Genomic DNA, 20427 nt, shown 5'->3' with positions numbered 1-20427 from the left:
CGTGGACGAATTGAAATCACTTTGAAGAATAATCAATAGATTTTAAAAATCTGATTGCTGAAGAGATATTAGATAATAATAGATATATATCTCCGACATTGCAAATTTTAAATTTTAAATTATTTAGAGCAAATTATAGCAGAGCTTTAAATGTAAAAATGATCAAATTATTTATTCACACGAAGTTCATCGATTGTTCCACTTTTTCGGGGCAACCAAATGAGACCGTTCGAGTGATTGACACTTTAAATTAAAATATTCATTCATTCAATATTCCCGCAATTTTTATATTCTAGTCCGCCGATTATTTTTACTTTAACGCGTGGATAAATTATACTAAATATAATAAAAGCGTATAAAAATTATACCAAAACTAATTTATATACCAAATTATACTAAACTGATAATATATTTCCGCGCGGGGAAAATTTATGCTGCGAAAAATTATACAGTTTACTTTGTGAACGTTTAATTTGCGAAATAAAATTCGCCGAGTACTTATGTAAAACCCGCCTTTTTTCGCGCGAAACGACCTGCCGCCTCAATCCGCTTATAATTCGGGGGGGGGGGGGAGACTTTAATAGCGAAACGATTTCATCAGCCGAAGGGCCGCGATTCATTATCTCGCGCGGAGTAATCCTTTTTGCGCGTGCGGATCGCTGCGACGTCACATCCGCCGGTAATCGCAGGAAGAAAATGTAAATACTCAGCTTCCTCGCCTCGCTCGCCTCGTTAACTGACGGCGCAATTAAATCGGGGGACAAATTAGCAATCAGCCTGGGCTCTCGGGGGAATTTTCCTCCGTTCCGATTGAAGGAGGTGAAGGCGCAGTTACGACAGCCGTTGAGACAAGCCGGAATACGATCTTGGACTACCTACAATCGTATAAAATTAATATTCGAGCATTCCTTCTCTGAAAAAATCAAATAAAATCTCGCTTCGTCCGCTGCTTATTATTATCCGATTATCATCGAGGCTTTCCCGTTTCTCGTTAAATTTTTCTTTTCACTTCTCGATATCCTCTTACGTTCCTTTTCCGCCTAGTTAATTATTTCCCGACTTTCTCCCCCGCGTTCCCACTATTGTCAGTCGGTTTTATATTTTACGTTTAATTTCCTCCGTTTGTGTGCCCCGCCGCGCCGTCGTAAATAGGGGAAAGCCTCGCGCGGCGCGTTTAAAGACGCACGACTGCTTGCGTTTCGCAAACAAGCCGGCCGTTTCGGTTGCAGCTAACCGCGTCCCGCCGAACACGGGGCTGTAGTTTGCATCGCGTGACTGTTTAATCATGCTACATTGTCTCCATATGGCGCGGTCATATGCAACATGCATATATGCGTGTCGCTCCATTCGGCTGTCATAAACGTCGCAATGTTGCCCTCGGCCAGTCCTCTCCGGGCTACATCTATACCTGCCTGCCTGCGTCGCACCTCGATGCCGCGCGACATCGGGCACGAGGATGGACGGGAGGGAGGGAGAGACGATCCGGGACACCGGACGTATATATAGCCACTAATTGGAGGACTGGTTTGCGGGACAATTCCGAAATTTCCCCGTGAGACGTGCGCCCGCCCACCTTATTCGTGAGAAACGCGATACCAAGCGCCAAGCGCGCATCTGCGACAAACGCGCGATTACGAAATTCGGGAATTATCGCGCGCAAAAATCCCGCTTTTGACACGCGGCGTTCGCCGTCGCGACGCATTAAGATTTATTCGCCGAGCGGTGAATCGATTGACGACTACTGTATAAAATAGAAGAATCTTAAATAAGAGAGTCTGCACCACTTTGCACAAGCTGAAGTAATAAAGATATTGATTAATTTAGATATAAAAGAGTCTGTGAATGTGCAACGAGTGGCTAAATAATTCGCATTTCCCCATCGAAGATTTTATCTTTATACGAAAATAATCGCAGACTGTCTATTTCCATTCCGAGACCATCGATTCTTTTCTCCATCCGACCGATGAATACAGCAGATATGATGACATAAAACGATATATCTATAAAAAAAAAAAGAATCGTCGCAAGACGTTAACAATGGTACTTACCATCACTACATATTCTTATCGTATTCCCGGACGCGGGTTTGTTTCAACGACCGAGTCTCGTCGACGCGAGAGAACGCCGTTTCACGGGTGTTAATTAAATTTAATAATCCGACCTCTTGTGCGCGCGGATCCTCGAAATTCGCGAACCCTTCTTGTACTCTCCTTGCCGGGTGTCGGTCCTGAACGCACCCTCGTTTCCGTTTTCCGGAATGTGTGCCCACCCTCCTTGTAAGTTAATTCGAGTCCTTATCTCGAGACAATGGGCGTCATCAATTCCGTCAAGTTCCTGCTCAAGAACGCGGAATTTCGATTCGCGCTTGGCTCATAATATGAAATATGAAATATAAAATCGAGAAGTAAGAGACGAAAGAAAAACAAGTTCTCTGGAAAATGGAAAATAGGAGCGAATTATTAAATCGTAAATAAATAAAACTTTAATCTTTCATTTCATTTGTATAAATTTCCACCCTGCTTTTAATACCCGCATTTTCCATTTTTCATTCGTTCCTCGCTTTTTGCGTGCCATGGAACGAGTTAAAAGCGTCACGTTTTCCGGAAATTGTATCTCTCTTTATTATATCTATCCCGAGTAGAAATTTAACCTCGCCGGCATCCAGTCATCAACTAGCCAATACTAATAGTCTAATGTTGCCCCTGTCCAGTAATGTTTTAGAAGTTCTCTAGATACTCGACAAATATATTGTCTCATATAGCGAGCTTAGAAAAACTGTCTAGTAATCGGCTAGCCTGGGCTAGATTAAAAATATATGGAAAAATTAATTTTTAATTTTTTTCATTGTTGCATTTTTGCTAGATAAAGTTTTGTTACAACATTATATTAAATTTTGTGACAGTCGTTCACTCTATCAACCACGCTATCGAGTATTAGTAATAATTCAGCTTAAATTCTCCTTATATATTATAACGTAATATAAAATATGAACCTGGAAAATTTTTCAAATTGCTAAACAATATTTAATACCTTAAATGCTCAATACTGTCTATAATATATAAATACGAATATGTTAAACAATTAAAATTTAAACTCTATGTAAAAATATCGTTCAGTAAAAATTGCCGCAGAGATTTAATAATTCTAGCTAGTACTAAGCTAGTCAATGGCTATTATATAGGTAACATATCTAGCCTGCGTGATCCAGCCATTAGCTGTAAAATCAGATTGGCTAGACCAATTTCCACTCGGATATTCTTCGGATTTTAAACTCAATTCTAAACATCGTAGTTTCATCTCTGCTTAAACAACTAATAAAACACTTTAGCACATAAATATTTCAATTTATTGCAATCTATATCATCCACAAATCTTATTTTTCATTGGTCACAACAACGCGCTTCCACCAATGTTCGTCGATTTTTATTGCCGTTTTTTTTTAAATAAATAAAGTATTTTTTTTCTTGTTTTCAAATATTTACTGTTATGCATTTTACTCTGTTTAAAAATATTTTTAAACGCTCAGATGCTTGTTTAATGTTTTTAACATTCTAGACATGTGCAATTTTATTATGTGACCATTTTTATAAAATTAAAACGTTTATTAAAACAATGTTTTTGTTGACCGCAAGTAAACGTATACCACTTGCAAAAATAATGAGTTATCAAAACCATTTATAAAATGTCTTACAAAAATTTATATTTACATTTTAATTAAAATAGATTATAAATATAATTTTTTAAAATATAAATAGTAATAAAAAATAACAAAAATATGTTATTAAATATATTACGTCAAATTATATTAATTCGATATAAATATTTAAGATTAATAATTAATAATTTTTAGAACAAACAGAGTTATCATTTGCAGCATACAGTGTTGTTAACAATATCTTCATTCAATTGAATCGCACAGCCTAAGGCTGTTTACTTGAGCACCTTTTCTTGTGCAAACAATTTGTTATTCGAATTATTGCTCAAGGGCGTTCGCGGTTAAAAACAAATTGTCAGAACTCGACTTATATCACTTTCAAAAGAATCATTTATGTAATTTCGTTTAACAACCGAGCTTCTGTATTTATTCGGAAAAATATTGTAAAGCATTGAACTTCAAAATAATAGGAACAAAAATAAAAAGTAAGTAAAAATCTGTAAAAAAAAAAACAAGTTTTAACTTATTTCTTTCGAAATTGAATTTACATCACTTTTAAAAAGTAAACGGCTCGTAAGTATCGTTCTCGGAAGAGCTCGGGATAACGGAGTTCCGTTTTGCGCGCGCCGCTCTCCACACCTTTTTCGCACTTATTTTTAAAAGACGCCCCCGTATATACGACGTCGCGCGCCTGAAAGGTTATTGTTAAGATAAATCTCACTCTGTCCTCTTTTCCCGGAGCGACTACCCTCGGCCCTTCCGGCTTAACTCAATTTCCCCCCCGTGCCGGCGCGAACCACCGGCTCGCCGCTGATGTAAAGTCTAGTTTACACGAACAACGGTGTTCGGGCGGCGTGCGAGGGCGAGATGTACAGGTATAGCGAATCCGACCACTAATTAAGAGACGCGCCGCGCCGCGGCTCGTTCGCGCTCGGGGAATTCGGATTAGTCTCTCTCTCTTTTTCTCTCTCTCTCTCTCTTTCCCACTCGCCTTGAGAGACAAATGCGCTCGTTTCGCGAGCACGTATTCTTCGGGGAGTCCATTACGTTAACCCGACACACGCCGCCGCAGGATGTTACGACAGATTCTTATTGTCTTACAGACTCCAAAAACGTTCGTTAAACTCGACTCGCCGGATTTAAATGCTGATTTTTTTTATTTTTAGCAATATCGAATATTGCAAAATAATATCATTACTTATTAGATCAGTTTCAGTTTAAACTATTACTTAACGTAATGGTGCGTAAACTGTGTCGAAAAATGTTTATAAGAAATTCTGGTATTTAACTTAATAATGTGCAATTTAATTTACTGCTGTATAATAAAAAACTATATGTATTAAAATATTTAATATATATACACAAAAATAACTAATTTTTTAAAAGGTTCGACAGCATAAAAAGTTTGCGGACAATTGATTAACTAATATCATTATTATAGGTCTATATATATATTCAATAAAAATTATTTAAAAATAGGAAGTTTGTTCTCAACAATTTTGTAATGTGGAACGATCTAATATCATTACTCATATTAAATCAGTCTTAGTTTATTTGCTTGTTACTTTGAATGCATGAATCAAAGCTAAATATAAACGATGTTTTATTTTAAGAAGACCCAGATCGTTCTCACACACACGTACAAAATATTCCAAATCTTTCGTTCATTTTACATCTATTCTAAAATTTCTTCCGAGACCCGCTACTTCGTTAATCGAAAATATCTAACACAATAAGTCGGTTCACGCTTCCCGGATGCATGGAAGATCTCGTTAAAATAACGAAGTAGACGCAGAATACAATTAAAGTCAAAATCTCCGAACTGACTTTCTCACAACGATTTCGGCTCCAGGCGCTCGCGGGGAATGCCGAGATGTGCGGGACCGAGCGAGAAGGGGGGCCGGAAACCGAGGAACGACGCCTCGGAGCCTGCGGCCCCGAGGATCCAATTATCCGGCGGAATAAAATTGCGCTCGACGGCGAATCGTCCGCTCTCGCACGCGTCGCCCGCGTATAGGATACCGAGCGAGCAGCACGGGGGAGTAATTTCGCCTGTAATGCCGGTGCCGCGGCGCGGTGCGGAGCGGAGCGGCGCGGGACGGGCTTCCTTCATCGGCGATGTATGTTGCCGAGTCGGTGGTTTTGCCCGTGTTTACCGTGGCGATGCGCGCCGTGACGGCCGCATCGCCGGGAAAATTGAGTTACGAGGGAATAGAGAGTAGCTCTCCCGCTCTCGCGAGAGACGATCCGACCTACGCGACGCAGCGTCGTCCGACGCAGCGGGGGTGAGCAGGAGCCCGAAGAACTGAGAACGTTGCTGAGCCAGCCGGATGTTCACGTACGCGCGCTGCTTCGCACAAGACGTTCAGCTATACCGTTGCCTTTGACACTTTGTAGATCCTATTCAGATCGAGGCATCGACACGGTTCCGATCTCTATAAATCCGCTCGCAAAAGTCTCTAGTCTTGCAGTTTATCCTCGCATTATATATATTAGTTAGTCCTTTAAAGTTTTTTATTTTATTTTTCTAAATCCGCTTCTACAATTAAAAGTTTCTAAAGTCTTGCGATTTATCTCTGCGTTATAAAACTAACTTTTTAAATAAATTGTTTTCTTATTGGCGAATTCTGCTTCGCAATGATAGGAAGAGCCGACATCGAAGGATCAAAAAGCGACGTCGCTATGAACGCTTGGCCGCCACAAGCCATCCCTGTGGTAACTTTTCTGACACCTCTTGCTGAAAACTCTTCAAGCCAAAAGGATCGATAGGCCGTGCTTTCGCAGTCTCTATGCGTACTGAACATCGAGATCAAGCCAGCTTTTGCCCTTTTGCTCTACGCGAGGTTTCTGTCCTCGCTGAGCTGGCCTTAGGACCCACCTGGCCCTAAACTAGGGCCTCGGAGTTTTTTGTTCGACCCGACTGGCCAAATAATAAATTTATTTAAATTCACAACGTTTCGGCTGCGATTTCAGCCCTTCTCAAGTGATTGATCAAGCCATGAACCCTCAAAAACCGCGTACAAATTATTCATTACGTTTGCTGACATGGTGCCCTAACTACGTCATGCATGCGTAAAGCTAAAAAGTGAAAAAACTAATAATAATCAATGGGATAAAATATTCGTTAAAAAGTCATAAAATAATCGCTCAGAAGTCATGAGATGAAAAATTAGAATAAAAATTGAAATAAATTAACGTATATAAACTAAAATAAGCAGCTTGCATATTCTGTGCGTCAAAAAATATAAGAACAGAACGGTGTGGGACGAGAAAACACATCGTAAGCCATATCTGCGAACACATCCGTACAGCGTGACAGTCGAAGTCATACTAAAATGACCGATACAATAATAATTAGATGTGTTCACAGAAGGAAACGAGCAGAACAAAAAGTGCAAAAACTAGGTGACACCAATCACGCGGTTGTGATTCGCGGGCAAGTTTTCTGCATCTTTTTGCAGGTTGATTGCGCTATCACATTTTTTAATAAAAAACATTTCTGAAATTTCTCGTTTCTTGAATTGTCTCTCTTTATACAAAATTTTCGCTTGTTGCCAATTAAAGTCGTGGTTGTGTGTAAGACGGTGTTTACTAACCACGGAATGATTGTCACTATTCTTCCTAATATCACAGAAATATTGCGTACCTTTCTTAATTACAGAATTTTTACAAACTATTCAAATACGCTTAACATATTTACCGGGTGGAAATATGTTCCGCGCATAATTATTCTCTCGACTTACCGCGACACTCTGTGCTGTGCTATCCTACCGTGACCGGGCAGTGTCACGTTGCTGTCGCTTTTCGACCAGGTGACGGAGTTCTTGGCGTCGGGCAGGTCAACCTTGCCCAGGTAAGCCTCGCAGAAGAGTCTGAGTGTACCTCCCAGGGGCACCAACTGCGAGCTCGGTCTATAAGTGGGCAAAGGTTTCCCCGTGTAGACCCCGGATTCCTCATCTGAAATTCAGATCACGTCTACGGTGAGTTTAAATTATAACATTTACAGACACACGTATATGTGCGTGTACAAATCGTACATGTATAAATATCATACAATTAGCGCGCGCTAATCCGCACGTTTGTTCGGAAATTTAATTGGTCGTCTTATCTTCGGCGGCGTTTAATAACGCCCCGATGATTAACGACACTCCTTAATGTGGCAGATATAATGAATCGTATACGAAAAATGAAAATCACTTTAATATCGCCTCCCATCACGCCGCGGTCCCCGCGCGCGTTGCCATGAATTACGAGTAACCTGCATTACCATGATATACTCCCCCGCCATTTATTTTGCCGCGTTTCATCCTCTCCGCGTATTCATATTTAATGCGAAAACACTTTTCGGCAGTGTCTTTCCATCTCGCTACGACGAGGTCGTAAAAACCATTTAATCCGTCATACGAATCTTTTCGGATCCATTATAAAGAATCGACTTAAAAATAATTATTAAAAAAATAATTCTCACGTTCAACTTCCGTCCTCATAATTTTTAAATATTCAATATTAAATGACAATTATATATATTATTATAAATATTAATTAATAAACTATAAATCTTAAACGGATAATTTAGATTAGGAATGAAGAATTATTAATATTTCTCGCATTTTCTTAAATTCTTTGATATATATAAAATAATAATTAAATATTTCCTTTCAAATTTTAATGTACCTGTAAGTTCTTTGAGCTATGCTTTACAACTATCGCAATTTCTATTAGTTTCGTCGGATAGTGACAGACAATTCGATTAATTAATTTAATTAGCTCAATTCGCGTTTAGCCGGCCTTTGAAACACACTGTAGAGCACGCCGGCATCGAAGTGTGCACGGGAGTGTGTAGACATCGAGGGCATCGAATGAAAGAAGCCGGCGGATAGTGGATGGTGGATGGCGGAAGGTCACAGGTCGTTGGGTCGGAACGGCGCGAGAGGAAATGGAGACAGTGCGTTCGGGACGCCCGGATGGGTAATTCAATCAGCATTGATGCGGGAAAAACGCAAAATTAAACAGCCGTCTATTAAATCGAAAATGCGCGCGCGCTCGCTCGCGCGAAAAGAGCCCATGTTGCACTTATCGATTACCGTTGATTAAAATTGATGAATGCGTATAGTTGAACGGTCAACACACACGGTGCCATTTGAATTATTGCTATATTTTGCTGGATGTTTCGCTTTTATAAACCGTTCGGCATGATATCGTAAAGTGGCCTCAAATATACATAGAAGGATTGTATTACGTAATATCCTGAAACTCACAATGAATCACGTAAAATCAATAGACGTGCTCGTAAATTCGCGTTCCGCGCTACTCGGAGAGATCTAAACGAGAGAAGTTCGCTCGCGGATCAGCTTGGGGAGGTGTATTTTTTAATTATGTTTACCTCCTTGCGAGATAAATGAATTTCCGAGTTGCAGCGAAGTCTTAATTTCAGAAACATTATTTTCTCCTCGCGTATATATTTATAACAATAATGTATACAAAAATACATTCACTTCCCGCGATTTAATGTTTCACGATTTTTTTTATTTTCGTCAGCGTTATGACTAATGTAAGTAAAATCGATGTAGTTTTGTCAGATTTATTTTCCAAATATGATAAATTCATATATCCATTCATCATGCATATGGTAAAATCATCTTCCATTTGCCATAAGATAAATATGATAAATTAATGATCCAAAAATATGATAATAATCATTCTTAACAATGGAAACTCGCCAAGGCTCTATTTTTCTCTTGTCGATCGAGAGACGTTACAAATTTAAAACGCGAAAATTGAAAAACAAGTTTAAACGACTCTTATCGATTTTCCCTCGATTTTATCTTGGTATTCCGTTCTTCGTGCTTCTCGTTATTTGAGAATCCCGGACACGAACAGGTGCACGAATGAGCTTCAACCTCGTTTCGAAAAAGCGCGGCACATCCGAACTATTCGGCCGCGCGCGCCGTTAGTATGCGTCTCCGCGCGCCTCGCCGCATCCGGCGACGCGGCATGCGGCATCCGGTCGGCCGGATATTCGGGTACAAACAAACTGCTAACTAACCCCCGGACTGTCGAGATTATGATACATAGGCCCGCGCATATCCATTGCCCCGCCGCCATTGCTCTAAACGCGAGCTCTGCGGCATCCGCCGGCGATCGGGTTATGTTAGATTAGGGTTATATTGATTTAGAGGTTCGGGTCGGCGATCGCGATATCGGCGGTATATCCAGTCTTCCGTCTTCCGTTTCGCGACTATATATCTGCATTAGAATGATTTAAGAATGATTCTTCTAGTAATTAGATTAAAAAGAAGAAAAATAAATTTCAGCACAATTATCTTGATTCCAACTTTAGATACAAAAAATTGAAAAATATTCCTTCAAAGTTTGTTTAAAATCCTCTTTCTCGCTCTTTTTCCCCCTCGAGGTTTATGTATAAAATAAGATGAAGATAACTTCGAAGAAGTTTCATGGTTGCGTCGCCCAAGTTAACCTTAAGCGTGAATGCAAAGTGAACGAGTTAACGTTTTCCCTCAAAGAGTGGAAGACAAGTTCCATTAGTCGGGAAGTAACGGGCGCTTGAATATGCTCGCCTATTAGGTTCGCAATTAATATCGTATAATCGAATCACGACGGGGACTTGAGCGCCGCTAAATTCGGCGAATTGCCGTGAGCGCCAGGAGCGCCTTCAAAGCGGCCGCCATTTTCCAGAGCTGATCTCCTCGCGGCGAGGCTGCTGTAACGATTTAATTACACCCCGCGGTCGGGTAGGGTAATTTCGTGAGAGGCTAGGCTAAGTTACACTCAGTTAGGTTCGGCAAACGAAGGGCGGAGGTTCGCGGGGAGCATCATGGCACGGCGACGGTATATATTCGCGATGGCGATTTCCAAGATGGCGGCGACTCCCGTTGCTCATCGTGGCGTCCGGGTAAGACTATTAATCTCGTAAAGCTCTTGCAGCTTTACGCCCGAGTCGATATTTATCGGAAACCGGCCAATTTGTGCTCGCTTAACGGCCTCGTCGTCGTTCACCTAAGCCTCTATGGTTCCATTAGATCCATCCAGATAAAATATTGACGGAACCTAACCTAACCTGATCGATATGCTGCGTCTTAGAAACACAATAAATTGGCGGTTGTTAAGTTAAATTAGCGCAACTGATAATCGTAGAGTGTTACTCAATTAAATAGCGAACTTTAGACAAATTGGATTAACGATAAACATAGATAATAAGAGTTTTTTTTAAGACAAATCTTCAAGGATTTTATTAAATTTTTAAAGATTAACACAAAATGAGAGAGTCAAGAAGCCAAATTCGAGCGAATAAAGGGAGCAACTGACTAAAGTAATAAAGAAGCAAATAACGAGCGTCTGCTTCTTTAATATTTTGAAAGGTAAGACACTTCGACAACACAACTCGATTATCTTCTAACACATAATATATATTATATCTTTCAAAAATTAAATGCCTGCAAAAAAAGTCATTAAGTATGTGGTCGAATTCTTCGAATAATGGAAAATCAATCCGTTCTTAACGAACATTTGATCGGATTGGTGGAACAGTATATAAGCTTTAATAAAACCTATTGCAGAAGCTGTTGCATATATCGAAGGAATAATCGCAAGATTTCGGATGAATAAAATATGTAAGGCTCCTTTAATACTCGGCAGTAATTGAAACATCATCAAGTGAACGCAACCCGCTGCTTAAGGATTAAAGCAGACAATTTGATCAATAAACTATATTTAGAACCGTAAATAAAAATTACACCCGTGGCAAATTGCTCTCAATAAAAATACATGTACCTCACATTAAATAAAATTTAAAGAAATTAAAAAAAAATTCTAAAAACTTGGTATATTATAAAATATATAGAAAAATAAATCCAGAAATGTGTGAAATTGATCATCGATTGTTGAAGTAATTCTATAACACAATTATATATTAAATTTGCTCACTTATCTTTCTTAAGGTGATATGATTTAAAGTGATTACGTTTACCATTTTCTTTCTGCGGCTTCAGCTCTTTAAAAACTTCCCTCCGAACGCGTTCGCATTTTGAGTTATGACGTTTCCACCACCTCCCCCAGATGATCTATATCTGTCGCAGCTACGTGAGCGCGTTTAAACGTGAACGAGCCCGGCGGACCAGAGGCACTAGCGCGAAATTAACGCAAGGCGAATCGCGTTCTGCACGGAGAAACGACGTAACGATCCACGTAACTGCGGACCGATAATCGAATGCAGACGGCTTGATTAAATCACTCTCTCCGCGTCCGCTGCACGAAGCAGCGAACCCACCCCATCTCTCGCCTCTCCTCGCGCCTTCCTTCCTCTCCTATTAGCTATTTCAGCCCCCCTCTCTCCCCCTCTCTCTCTCTCTCTCTCTCTCTCTCTCTCTCTCTCTGTTTCTTCTCCGCGTACGTTTACGTAACGTACATACATAGGTATCGCGTGTATGTAGCGCGCGTCTCGTAGAAGCAAGATTGTACCCTTTCATCTTCGGTGTATCGGAAAGGAGCGAAATGATACACGAACCGAGATTATCGAAAATTGAGGATCGGAGAAGATTAATAACTCGACGAAAAAAAGTGGAAAATAATTCAGCAGCCGTAATGCGGTTTCTCTCGGCGGTGCAGCGATGGCGCGAAATAAAACGCTGGGAGGAATAAAACCGCGAATCTGAAATTATTTAAAAAAAAAAAAAAAACTACGGTTAAATTCGAAATGCGATGATGAAAAGAGTTCTGGAAAATTGGATTCCGCGGTTCAGCGAGCGAAAATAAATTATATCTACATATAGCTATAAATAGATATTACGTTATATCCATGGCAAATTACTTCCGCAGTATGTGTTCTATGTTGGAAACAATATATAAAAACTTGGTGTATTTTATTAAAATTAGGGAGAATTAAATTTCGAAAAGGATGATAATAATAATCTCCATATCAAAATAATTCGTAACATGTTCAGCAGTTGCGCGGTGAAGGATGGATTTCTCGATTTATTTCATTTAGAGTATAAACATGATTATAAATAAATGAAGCAGCGCACAAATATTCACCGACCGCGAAGGATGCCTTGCGCGGTTAACTAACTTTACATCTCGCGCAATTCTGAATGCACGCGTGTAATTTTAAACAGACACAGCCAAATGCCATTCAAAGTAGCGCTTATATAGCGCCGGGGAGTCACATTACAGTTCTGACCCAGTTTCGCGGTCTGGTTACAGGTTCCGGGGGATTGCGCCGCGCCGCGGCGGAAAGAGCGCGTCACCGCGGATAGTGGCGAGTCAAAAAGCGCGCTCGTCCCGCGGACGTTATTCTATCTATCCCCAGATGTGTCTATTGCATACAATGTCCGGCTGGAATCTCGCGGTTGTGGCCGGGACAGGCTCGTAATTTAGCGTAAAATACGTTTTCCAGCTGCCCGTTGCACCGCGCGCGCGGCGGCCGCTGCGCTGTAACGCCGCAGGCACCGGCGAGTACGCGATGTAAGGCGAACGACTCGACCGGAGCGTTCTTGGACGCTCGGAAATATGCGTGGCACGTTCCATAATCTGCGATGAGATAATATGGAGAGCACCGCTATCAAAGACGGACGCGACGACGCTCCGCTCTCTTGCTTGACGTTGCCCAGGGATTACGGCATCCGAGGAGCGGAAAATTCAGCACCGTAGACCGTAGTACTGAAGTGACCCACTTCCACTTTGATAAAGATTGAACTTCATTTAATCTAAATTTATGATATCAAAAGCGGGATACGTATATACAGATATACCTATACATATACCAGAATCTTCGCGATCCTTGACGGCAAGGAATACATTTGAAAAATTAGATTAAATCTTCTGAAGAGTACATATCATATTAAATTTATTCAAATCTTTTTCTATAAAGCATGTAATCCAATTAATGATGAAGCGCCCAATGAAGCGCGGGTAGGGGTACTAGACGAGACTTTAAAAGGATGTTCGAAGAATTGATCAAAACAGGATTCCGGGAGTTAAATTATAGATTCACCGAGAAGCTCTTACTAAGTTTCCACTGAAGAGAGTAAAAAAAAAAAAGTTAAGTTCAGATAAATAAATTAAAAGAAAATAATTATTTAGATACTTTGTGAGAATAAGTTCCCATCGAGTTCTACATTGATTCATTTGCCAACTCGCTTTAAAATTCGCAGGATGTAGAGCCGCGGTGCCTTCCCGCAAGTGCCTCCCATCAGCTGACTGCGCGCACACCAATCAATCGCAAAGTTCCGCCGGCCCTTGCCCGTGTATAACGATCTATCGATCGCGACGAGCCGCTCCGCGATTTATTTTCAACGTTTAATATCGCGGCGATGCGAATCGATGCGGGGATAGCTCCGTCCGTCGGCCGCGGCGCAATTTATTGATCAGAGTAACATTGCGCCCTCCTGGCAACGTAAACGGACAGGGGCCCTTTTACGTCGCGATGCATGTGGGAGAGTGTCACGTGCCGGCGAATTCGCCGATACTTTGTTGCAAAAGATGCGCGCGGGGTGTCTTCCTTCGGGTTGGGAGCGAGCCGCGGAGTGCAACCGCGAACAAAAAAAAAATTAAAGAGAGGAAGAGAGAAGAAAAAAGAAAGAAATCGCCGGCACGAAACGTCAGCCGTCATTGCTATATACTTTCTCGCAACCGTGCAATTTCTACGTTAAAATGCTGGAAAATACGATACGTATTTTCCTCGATGAACGTCGACTCGACTTTTCCTCAGCGGGAATTTAACAGGTGCCTCAGTTTCCTTACTCCAAGGAGATGTAATTTCATTTTCCTATATATAGATACTCTTGGATTTTCATTTTTTAAGGAGGACTCGAATAAAGTACACTAAATCAGTGTGTTATAGCAAAGAAAAACCGTAGAAATAAAATGTAGGAAATATCTATTTTTTATTATAACCGTCTAGAAGACGTCATTAAGCATAATTATTTTTCGCTTTCATTAAAATATACAATTGTGACAAAAATATCTGTATTTTTCCGTCGACAATTTTATCTTGTGTTAATGATTAATGATTTTGACTATAAAAATGTATAAATGTACCTAAAAATTTATATTCCACCACGCTGTGATTCATAAAAATAAAAATTTTGTTGACCTCCGTTACAAAATTCTCCGAATAAAACATCTGTTCGGTAATCGATCCGTACTCGCCGATAAGATTACGCCGATGCCCAATTCCCCCACACGTGAATGGCGCGTCTTGAGCAACACCGATAGAGTCTTAATGCCATTCGAGAAGTTGTTAACCCACTCGAGTCGCGCGCGCGGTGGCAGACACGGAATTTCGATCGCGCCCTTTCCCACACCCCTCGTGGCAATCATCCCTCCACTCGGAAGTACCGACCGACAGACACCGGCAGACAATGCAAACCGAAGTGACTCCTAAAGCCGTCGGGCTAGGAAAGTCTCTTCGCGCAGTTGATCCGAAAGTTTCCCCAGGTCGCCGCCGTGCCGCAAACTATCGACGGGGAAAAACAGACGGTCGAACAAGCAAAGTTTCCGCCAATAAAACTGTCGGCGCTCGGGAAATCCGGGCGAGCTTCCGTCGTATCGGTTGTGTTTCTCACGGCGCGCTCGAGCAGTAGGGCAGAGAGTAGTAGAATGGCTTAGTTGCGGGCGAATGGGGGATATGCATTGTAAGAAGGAGGGTGCTGAACAATGGGTTTAACCCATGTGTAAGTTACTGCAGAAAAGTATACTTATCCTTTCCTCGTTACGCGACTCCGTATTACACGCATAAGAATTATTTTCTCTCATTACCTTCGTTACTTTTACACCGCTGTATTTGTGTTGTCTCTGACCTCAAAAATCGATGGTATATTTTAAAGTTTTAAAGGATTAACTCTAAATCGGAGTTTTTTTTTAGAATCAAAGATAATAATTTAAAAAAATATAGTTCACGATTCTTATTCGCAATTACAAAGTCATTTTCACATATTTAAAAGTTATATCGTTTTAGTTTCAAAAAATGATAATGCAAACTTATCTATAATAACGCAAATTTTTGCGGACTCGATCAAGATTATTTTTCAAAACGAAAAAAAAAATGTTTTTTCATTGTATATTTATCATATAAAAAATGTGATATTAAATTTTTAGGAAATAGTTTTTTAAAGTATACTGTAAAATGATATTTTCCGCTTCATTGACCTCTTGCACTTTTAAGTATATTGTATAATGCTGCAGAAGGAAAATAGGAAACCACATTAATGCTGTTTCGCGTGCAAAGAACAATAAGGGCTGTTTACGTAAGAAGCTGTAAGGAGGAAATTTCCACATAGGAATCGTCTCTACGGTTGCAAGGGATGTGGAGAAGTACACAGGATACGCCGAGAACTGATTCCCCGAGGAGCTTACGGCTTGTGGACACAAGATACCGCGAGTCGCGTGCATGTTATTCATAAGTTTCCATCCTAGAAATTGTACATCCCGGAGCTACGGATTCCTTCGGCGAGCGGAAGATAATCTTTTTCAGCAACAATCGAATAATGCCCCGTCCTTTGACGCAATTTACAAATGCTTATTGGCATAAAAATATATTATCTCAAATTACAGTTTTGCGCCAAACTCTGCTATTGTTCTTCGGAAGAGACTGATTTCTGCGCATTCTAATCTCGGCGCGCAAAAGCAAAGATCAATATCTTCGGATAAATAAAATTAGACGAGAATAAATGGACAAATAAGAGTTTCAGAGTTAGAGCTTCCGCTCCTAGAATTTCTCTCGTGAAAATTTTCCGCGGTGCGTATCGTGAAATTTTTACACGCAAAGCAATCGCCTGAAATTTTAATGGCAAAAGCGCGAGACTAATACGCATGCAGAGTAAAACTTTATACACCCGCATTTGCATGCAATCAGGTAGAATATATCTTTGTTTAGGCAAATTTGGCTCTCGGCGAAATTGCCGCAATGAGATTCGTCCTCGAAAGGGCGATCGGGAGAGCCCCGAGAGTTGAGTTTCAGTCTGATCACGTCCTCGTGTACCGGGGGATCAAGCGGGGGAGACGCGCGCGGTTTCTCGAGGATTACCAGGCCCGACCTGGACACACGACACCTGAGCGCGCGCGGACAGGTGCATTGTGTAAGGTGTGCACGGTGCAGGGCGACAGCCAATATAAAACCGGGGAACGTATTCCTAGAAAATTCGCGTCTGACTTTCGTAGAGGCACGATTTTCTCTCCTCGCCGAAATCCATTTCGGCATGCCATTTATAATTTGACACAGTCTCGATTTACGATCGGACGGATCAGAAAAAGGAACGGAAAAATCGAATTAAATTACGCGCTATTGTTATCCTTTTTATCATCCTCTCATCATTTAACCATTTTAATTTCTCATTTTACAAAAGATCGTTTTGAGGTAGACTGTTGAATTATTTCAAGCAGCTCGTGGAAGCTTGAATTGATTTTAACGAATCAAATTGGACTCTTGATTCGAAATATTTTTACGAGTTTTATTTTAATTCCTTCGCGAAATGTATACCTTTCAGCGCGAGTTTCGCCGATGCGCCAGGGTGAATTTGTCATATTTAGGTTTTGAGGGAGATCGGTGCGAACTCGCGACAAGTTCATAATTTCGCGTGAGTCGAGTGTGAAACCGTGTCCGCCGGAGTGAACCCTCACGAATTATGAAGTTCATTTATAGCGACCCGTGGTCGCACTATCGTGGCCATCTCTCGCCGCGTCTCGTGGCGGCGGAGTTTTATTAGATGTATCGAGGCGCCACGAGGGTCCTCGGTGGAGCGATGTTAACGGCCAATGGCCTCACGGGGACGTTAATCAATTAACCGCAGCGGCGCGATGTAACAAGGAAAGACGGGCCATCTCGCTCCTCGCCTCCCTTTCTCCCGCCGGTATCTCGGTGTAGTATCCTTTGGTAACCCCGTTAACCCAATGCATCCCCTTCGGCCGGAACCTCGGGCGGAATTTCCAGCGGGTTTTCTCGACGATGCAAAATGCATCGCGCCCGACCGTGCGTCATTCGTGCCGTATTGTTGCCGGGATTAAATGAGATTTCGCGATAGCGTAATGACGTTACGATCGCAATTGCGCAATGACAGTTGTAATATAACAATTAGAGAGAGAAAGAGAGGGAGCGGGGTGGCGTGTAATGATGCCGAAACGACAATCGTAATCAATTCCAGCGCAACGTTATTATATTTAATTAAATAAATGACGCTTTTCATATTCAATTAAACGCCACGTTGAGATCTGACGGAGCCCTCGCTCGAAATACGGTCGCGAGTATCAAAATTTCCGCTGTTCGTTTACTCGTCTGACCCGGCGTGTATTTGCGCGAAATATTTTTGCGCGCACGACGTATTTCCATGCTACTCCCGTTTTAGCGTTTTCACGTTCGCGTCGTTTAATTTTGAGCGCATATACATCCTTTTTGAATGGAATTTTTCATCGCGATCTTTCGCGATCGGCGAAACTTTTTATCAATATTTTCACAATTCCTCGCCCGTCTATTTTTCCCATATATGCTGTCTGTTTTCCAATAACATTATTCGCTCAGTTTTTAGCTATTTTTTTTATATTTTTATTATATGCGCTCGACGCTTATCGTTTGAGATAAGATCTCTTCTCTCCCCTTTTACTTCGCGTTCAATCGCGAATTCGATTCTGCGTGTATCTCGGATTATTATCGGGGATCTTGGTGCGCGCGCGGAATTTTGGAGTAATTCGAGCATAATTTTTGCTTTCGAGCCGAAACAAACCCGCGAAAATTATTCCACCCCCCGAAACGTCAAAACCGGCGCGGCGCGTCGACTAGCTTATCGGCTCTTATCAACGCTTCCTGTGAGAAGCGGGCGCCGCGGATTAACCGACCCCGATGGACGAGAGGGTGAGGGAGAGGTGGAGCTTTTATTGTCGCGCGGCGTCGTCAAAGTTTATCGCGTCACGCGCGACAATACCGGCGCGCTATCGCCAGCCATTCCGCGTAGCTAAGTGCAACCGCGGACTCTCTCAGCGAGCGGTTCCTAAATGCACCGGCGCGACGTGCATCCAGTGCATCGTGCATGTGCACGGGCACATATGGCGCGCATGCCGGGTACCGCGCGGCGCGCGATAAGAGCCGCCCCGACGCTTCTCTCCGTGCAGGGGCTGCCGGCTCCGGATGCACTTTCCGCGCACGGTTTCTTTCACCCGCGAGAGAATCCGAATGCACAGCTATTTCGTTTGGAATTGGAGAAAGTGCGCGGAAGTACGGCCAGAACGACTATAGGGATTAGGAGAAATCGCGGCAGAAATGCATCCCGACATTCCCGACTCGACATGTCTTTAAAACTTGAGTATCTCGTAATTGTTGTAAATAAAGAGGTATAATATATAATTTTATGTAAAAAGGATTCACTTAATTCTTTAAAAATAGTTAGAAAATAAATTGATATAATATCGATTAAAGTATATATCGTAGTTTATACAAGAAAATTGTATATTAATTATTAATCCAATATATGTATATATATATATTTTTTTTTTAAATAAATTACGAAATTATTAAAATAGAAACATAAAAGAATATTTTCCTAAAATATCGTTAATTATTATTTTCAAAGAGTAAATTATTAACTGTCTGACATTTTACAATTTCCCAAAGGCTCAATAAAAATACTCATAAAACGCATAGCGAGTGCAATTTCACTTTAAATTACGTCCCAAGAAACACTCTCAAAGACTTATAAATACTTAGTCGCTTCAACTGGTATATATATACACACTCTGCAATTTCTTAATCCTCTTACAATTTCTATGCTTCCTCCTTTTCTTCGGCTGACGTTTAATTATAAATTTATTTCGAAGGCAGAACGAAAAATGTGCTAAAAAAATTTAAATAAAGATTGTCGCTATCAATAAAGGAGGATCAATAGGTGATCTCAGTTCTTACGATCGTCGCGACCAATGAATAAATCTCTATCACGAAAAAAAAACATTATAATGAACCGAGCGCGCGGAAAAATATCGTCCGTGTACTTCGTGCAAAAACTGCGGATACACGATGAAAAGTTATACGGAGGAAGGATGAAATGGTGCCAGACGCTAGTCGTTAGCCAATGGTATTTCAGCGTCCAGCCGAAGAAATACCTTGTTTCATTTCAAGAGATGGAAATTGCGACGAGGAGAAAAATAAAGAGATTCCCGCAGGCTTGATCCCCTTATATTTGCGGACGCCATTCGCAAATTAAAACCGCGAGTCTACGGGGTGTGCTAGTCGAAACCGTATACCCGATACTTATATAAAATAAAATTAAGTCAGTTGAAATGATAGATTTTTCGAAGAATTCCGAGTCGATCTTGTCTTAACGAAAGATTTGACAAAGTTCGTTATTTTTGCTGCATATCTTTGGTCTTTAATGTTAATTATCTGCGTTAATTATCGTTAAATTGAATTTCTGTTGAATTGAGCATCGATTCTTAGTTAAACTCCATAAAAAGTAAGACTTAAAAATTTATAATAGCTTTGTTATCAATTTTATCATCATGTCTAATATTAAACAATGTACGATATATCGTATTTCGCTAATTAACGGCGCGCGTTCCTAATAAGAATATTGTATGATTAAATACAATTTCACAGCAGATTACATCTCAATATCTACAATTCGCATCTAACGACCTGGTGCTGTAATTAACTACCAGCTATATCTGGAATCTGATATCCGTAGCATTGCATCCACACGGGACTGCACTACTAATAATTGCATCGCTCGCAGCATCATCATCGCCATCGTAGTCCTCCGCGACGGAACTACAGC

General features: G+C 41.0%; 1 protein-coding gene across 1 annotated transcript in view; it reads right to left on the bottom strand.

Annotated features, from left to right (window-relative positions):
- The window catches only part of LOC143897928 (interleukin-1 receptor accessory protein-like 1-B), a 168117-nt gene that overhangs the window by 36045 nt on the left and 111645 nt on the right, over positions 1-20427 (bottom strand). Inside the window, exon 3 of the mRNA XM_077406918.1 lies at positions 7399-7612. Within this exon, the coding sequence (XP_077263044.1) occupies positions 7399-7612 (214 nt within the window). The remainder of the gene's footprint in view (positions 1-7398; positions 7613-20427) is intronic.

The sequence above is a fragment of the Temnothorax americanus genome, unplaced genomic scaffold (genome assembly GCF_048541705.1).
Source record: "Temnothorax americanus isolate GAGA-0224 unplaced genomic scaffold, ASM4854170v1 Scaffold21, whole genome shotgun sequence".
Lineage (NCBI taxonomy): Eukaryota > Metazoa > Arthropoda > Insecta > Hymenoptera > Formicidae > Temnothorax > Temnothorax americanus.
Note: the sequence above shows the minus strand (reverse complement) of the source record. Positions and strands in the feature narration are given on the sequence as shown.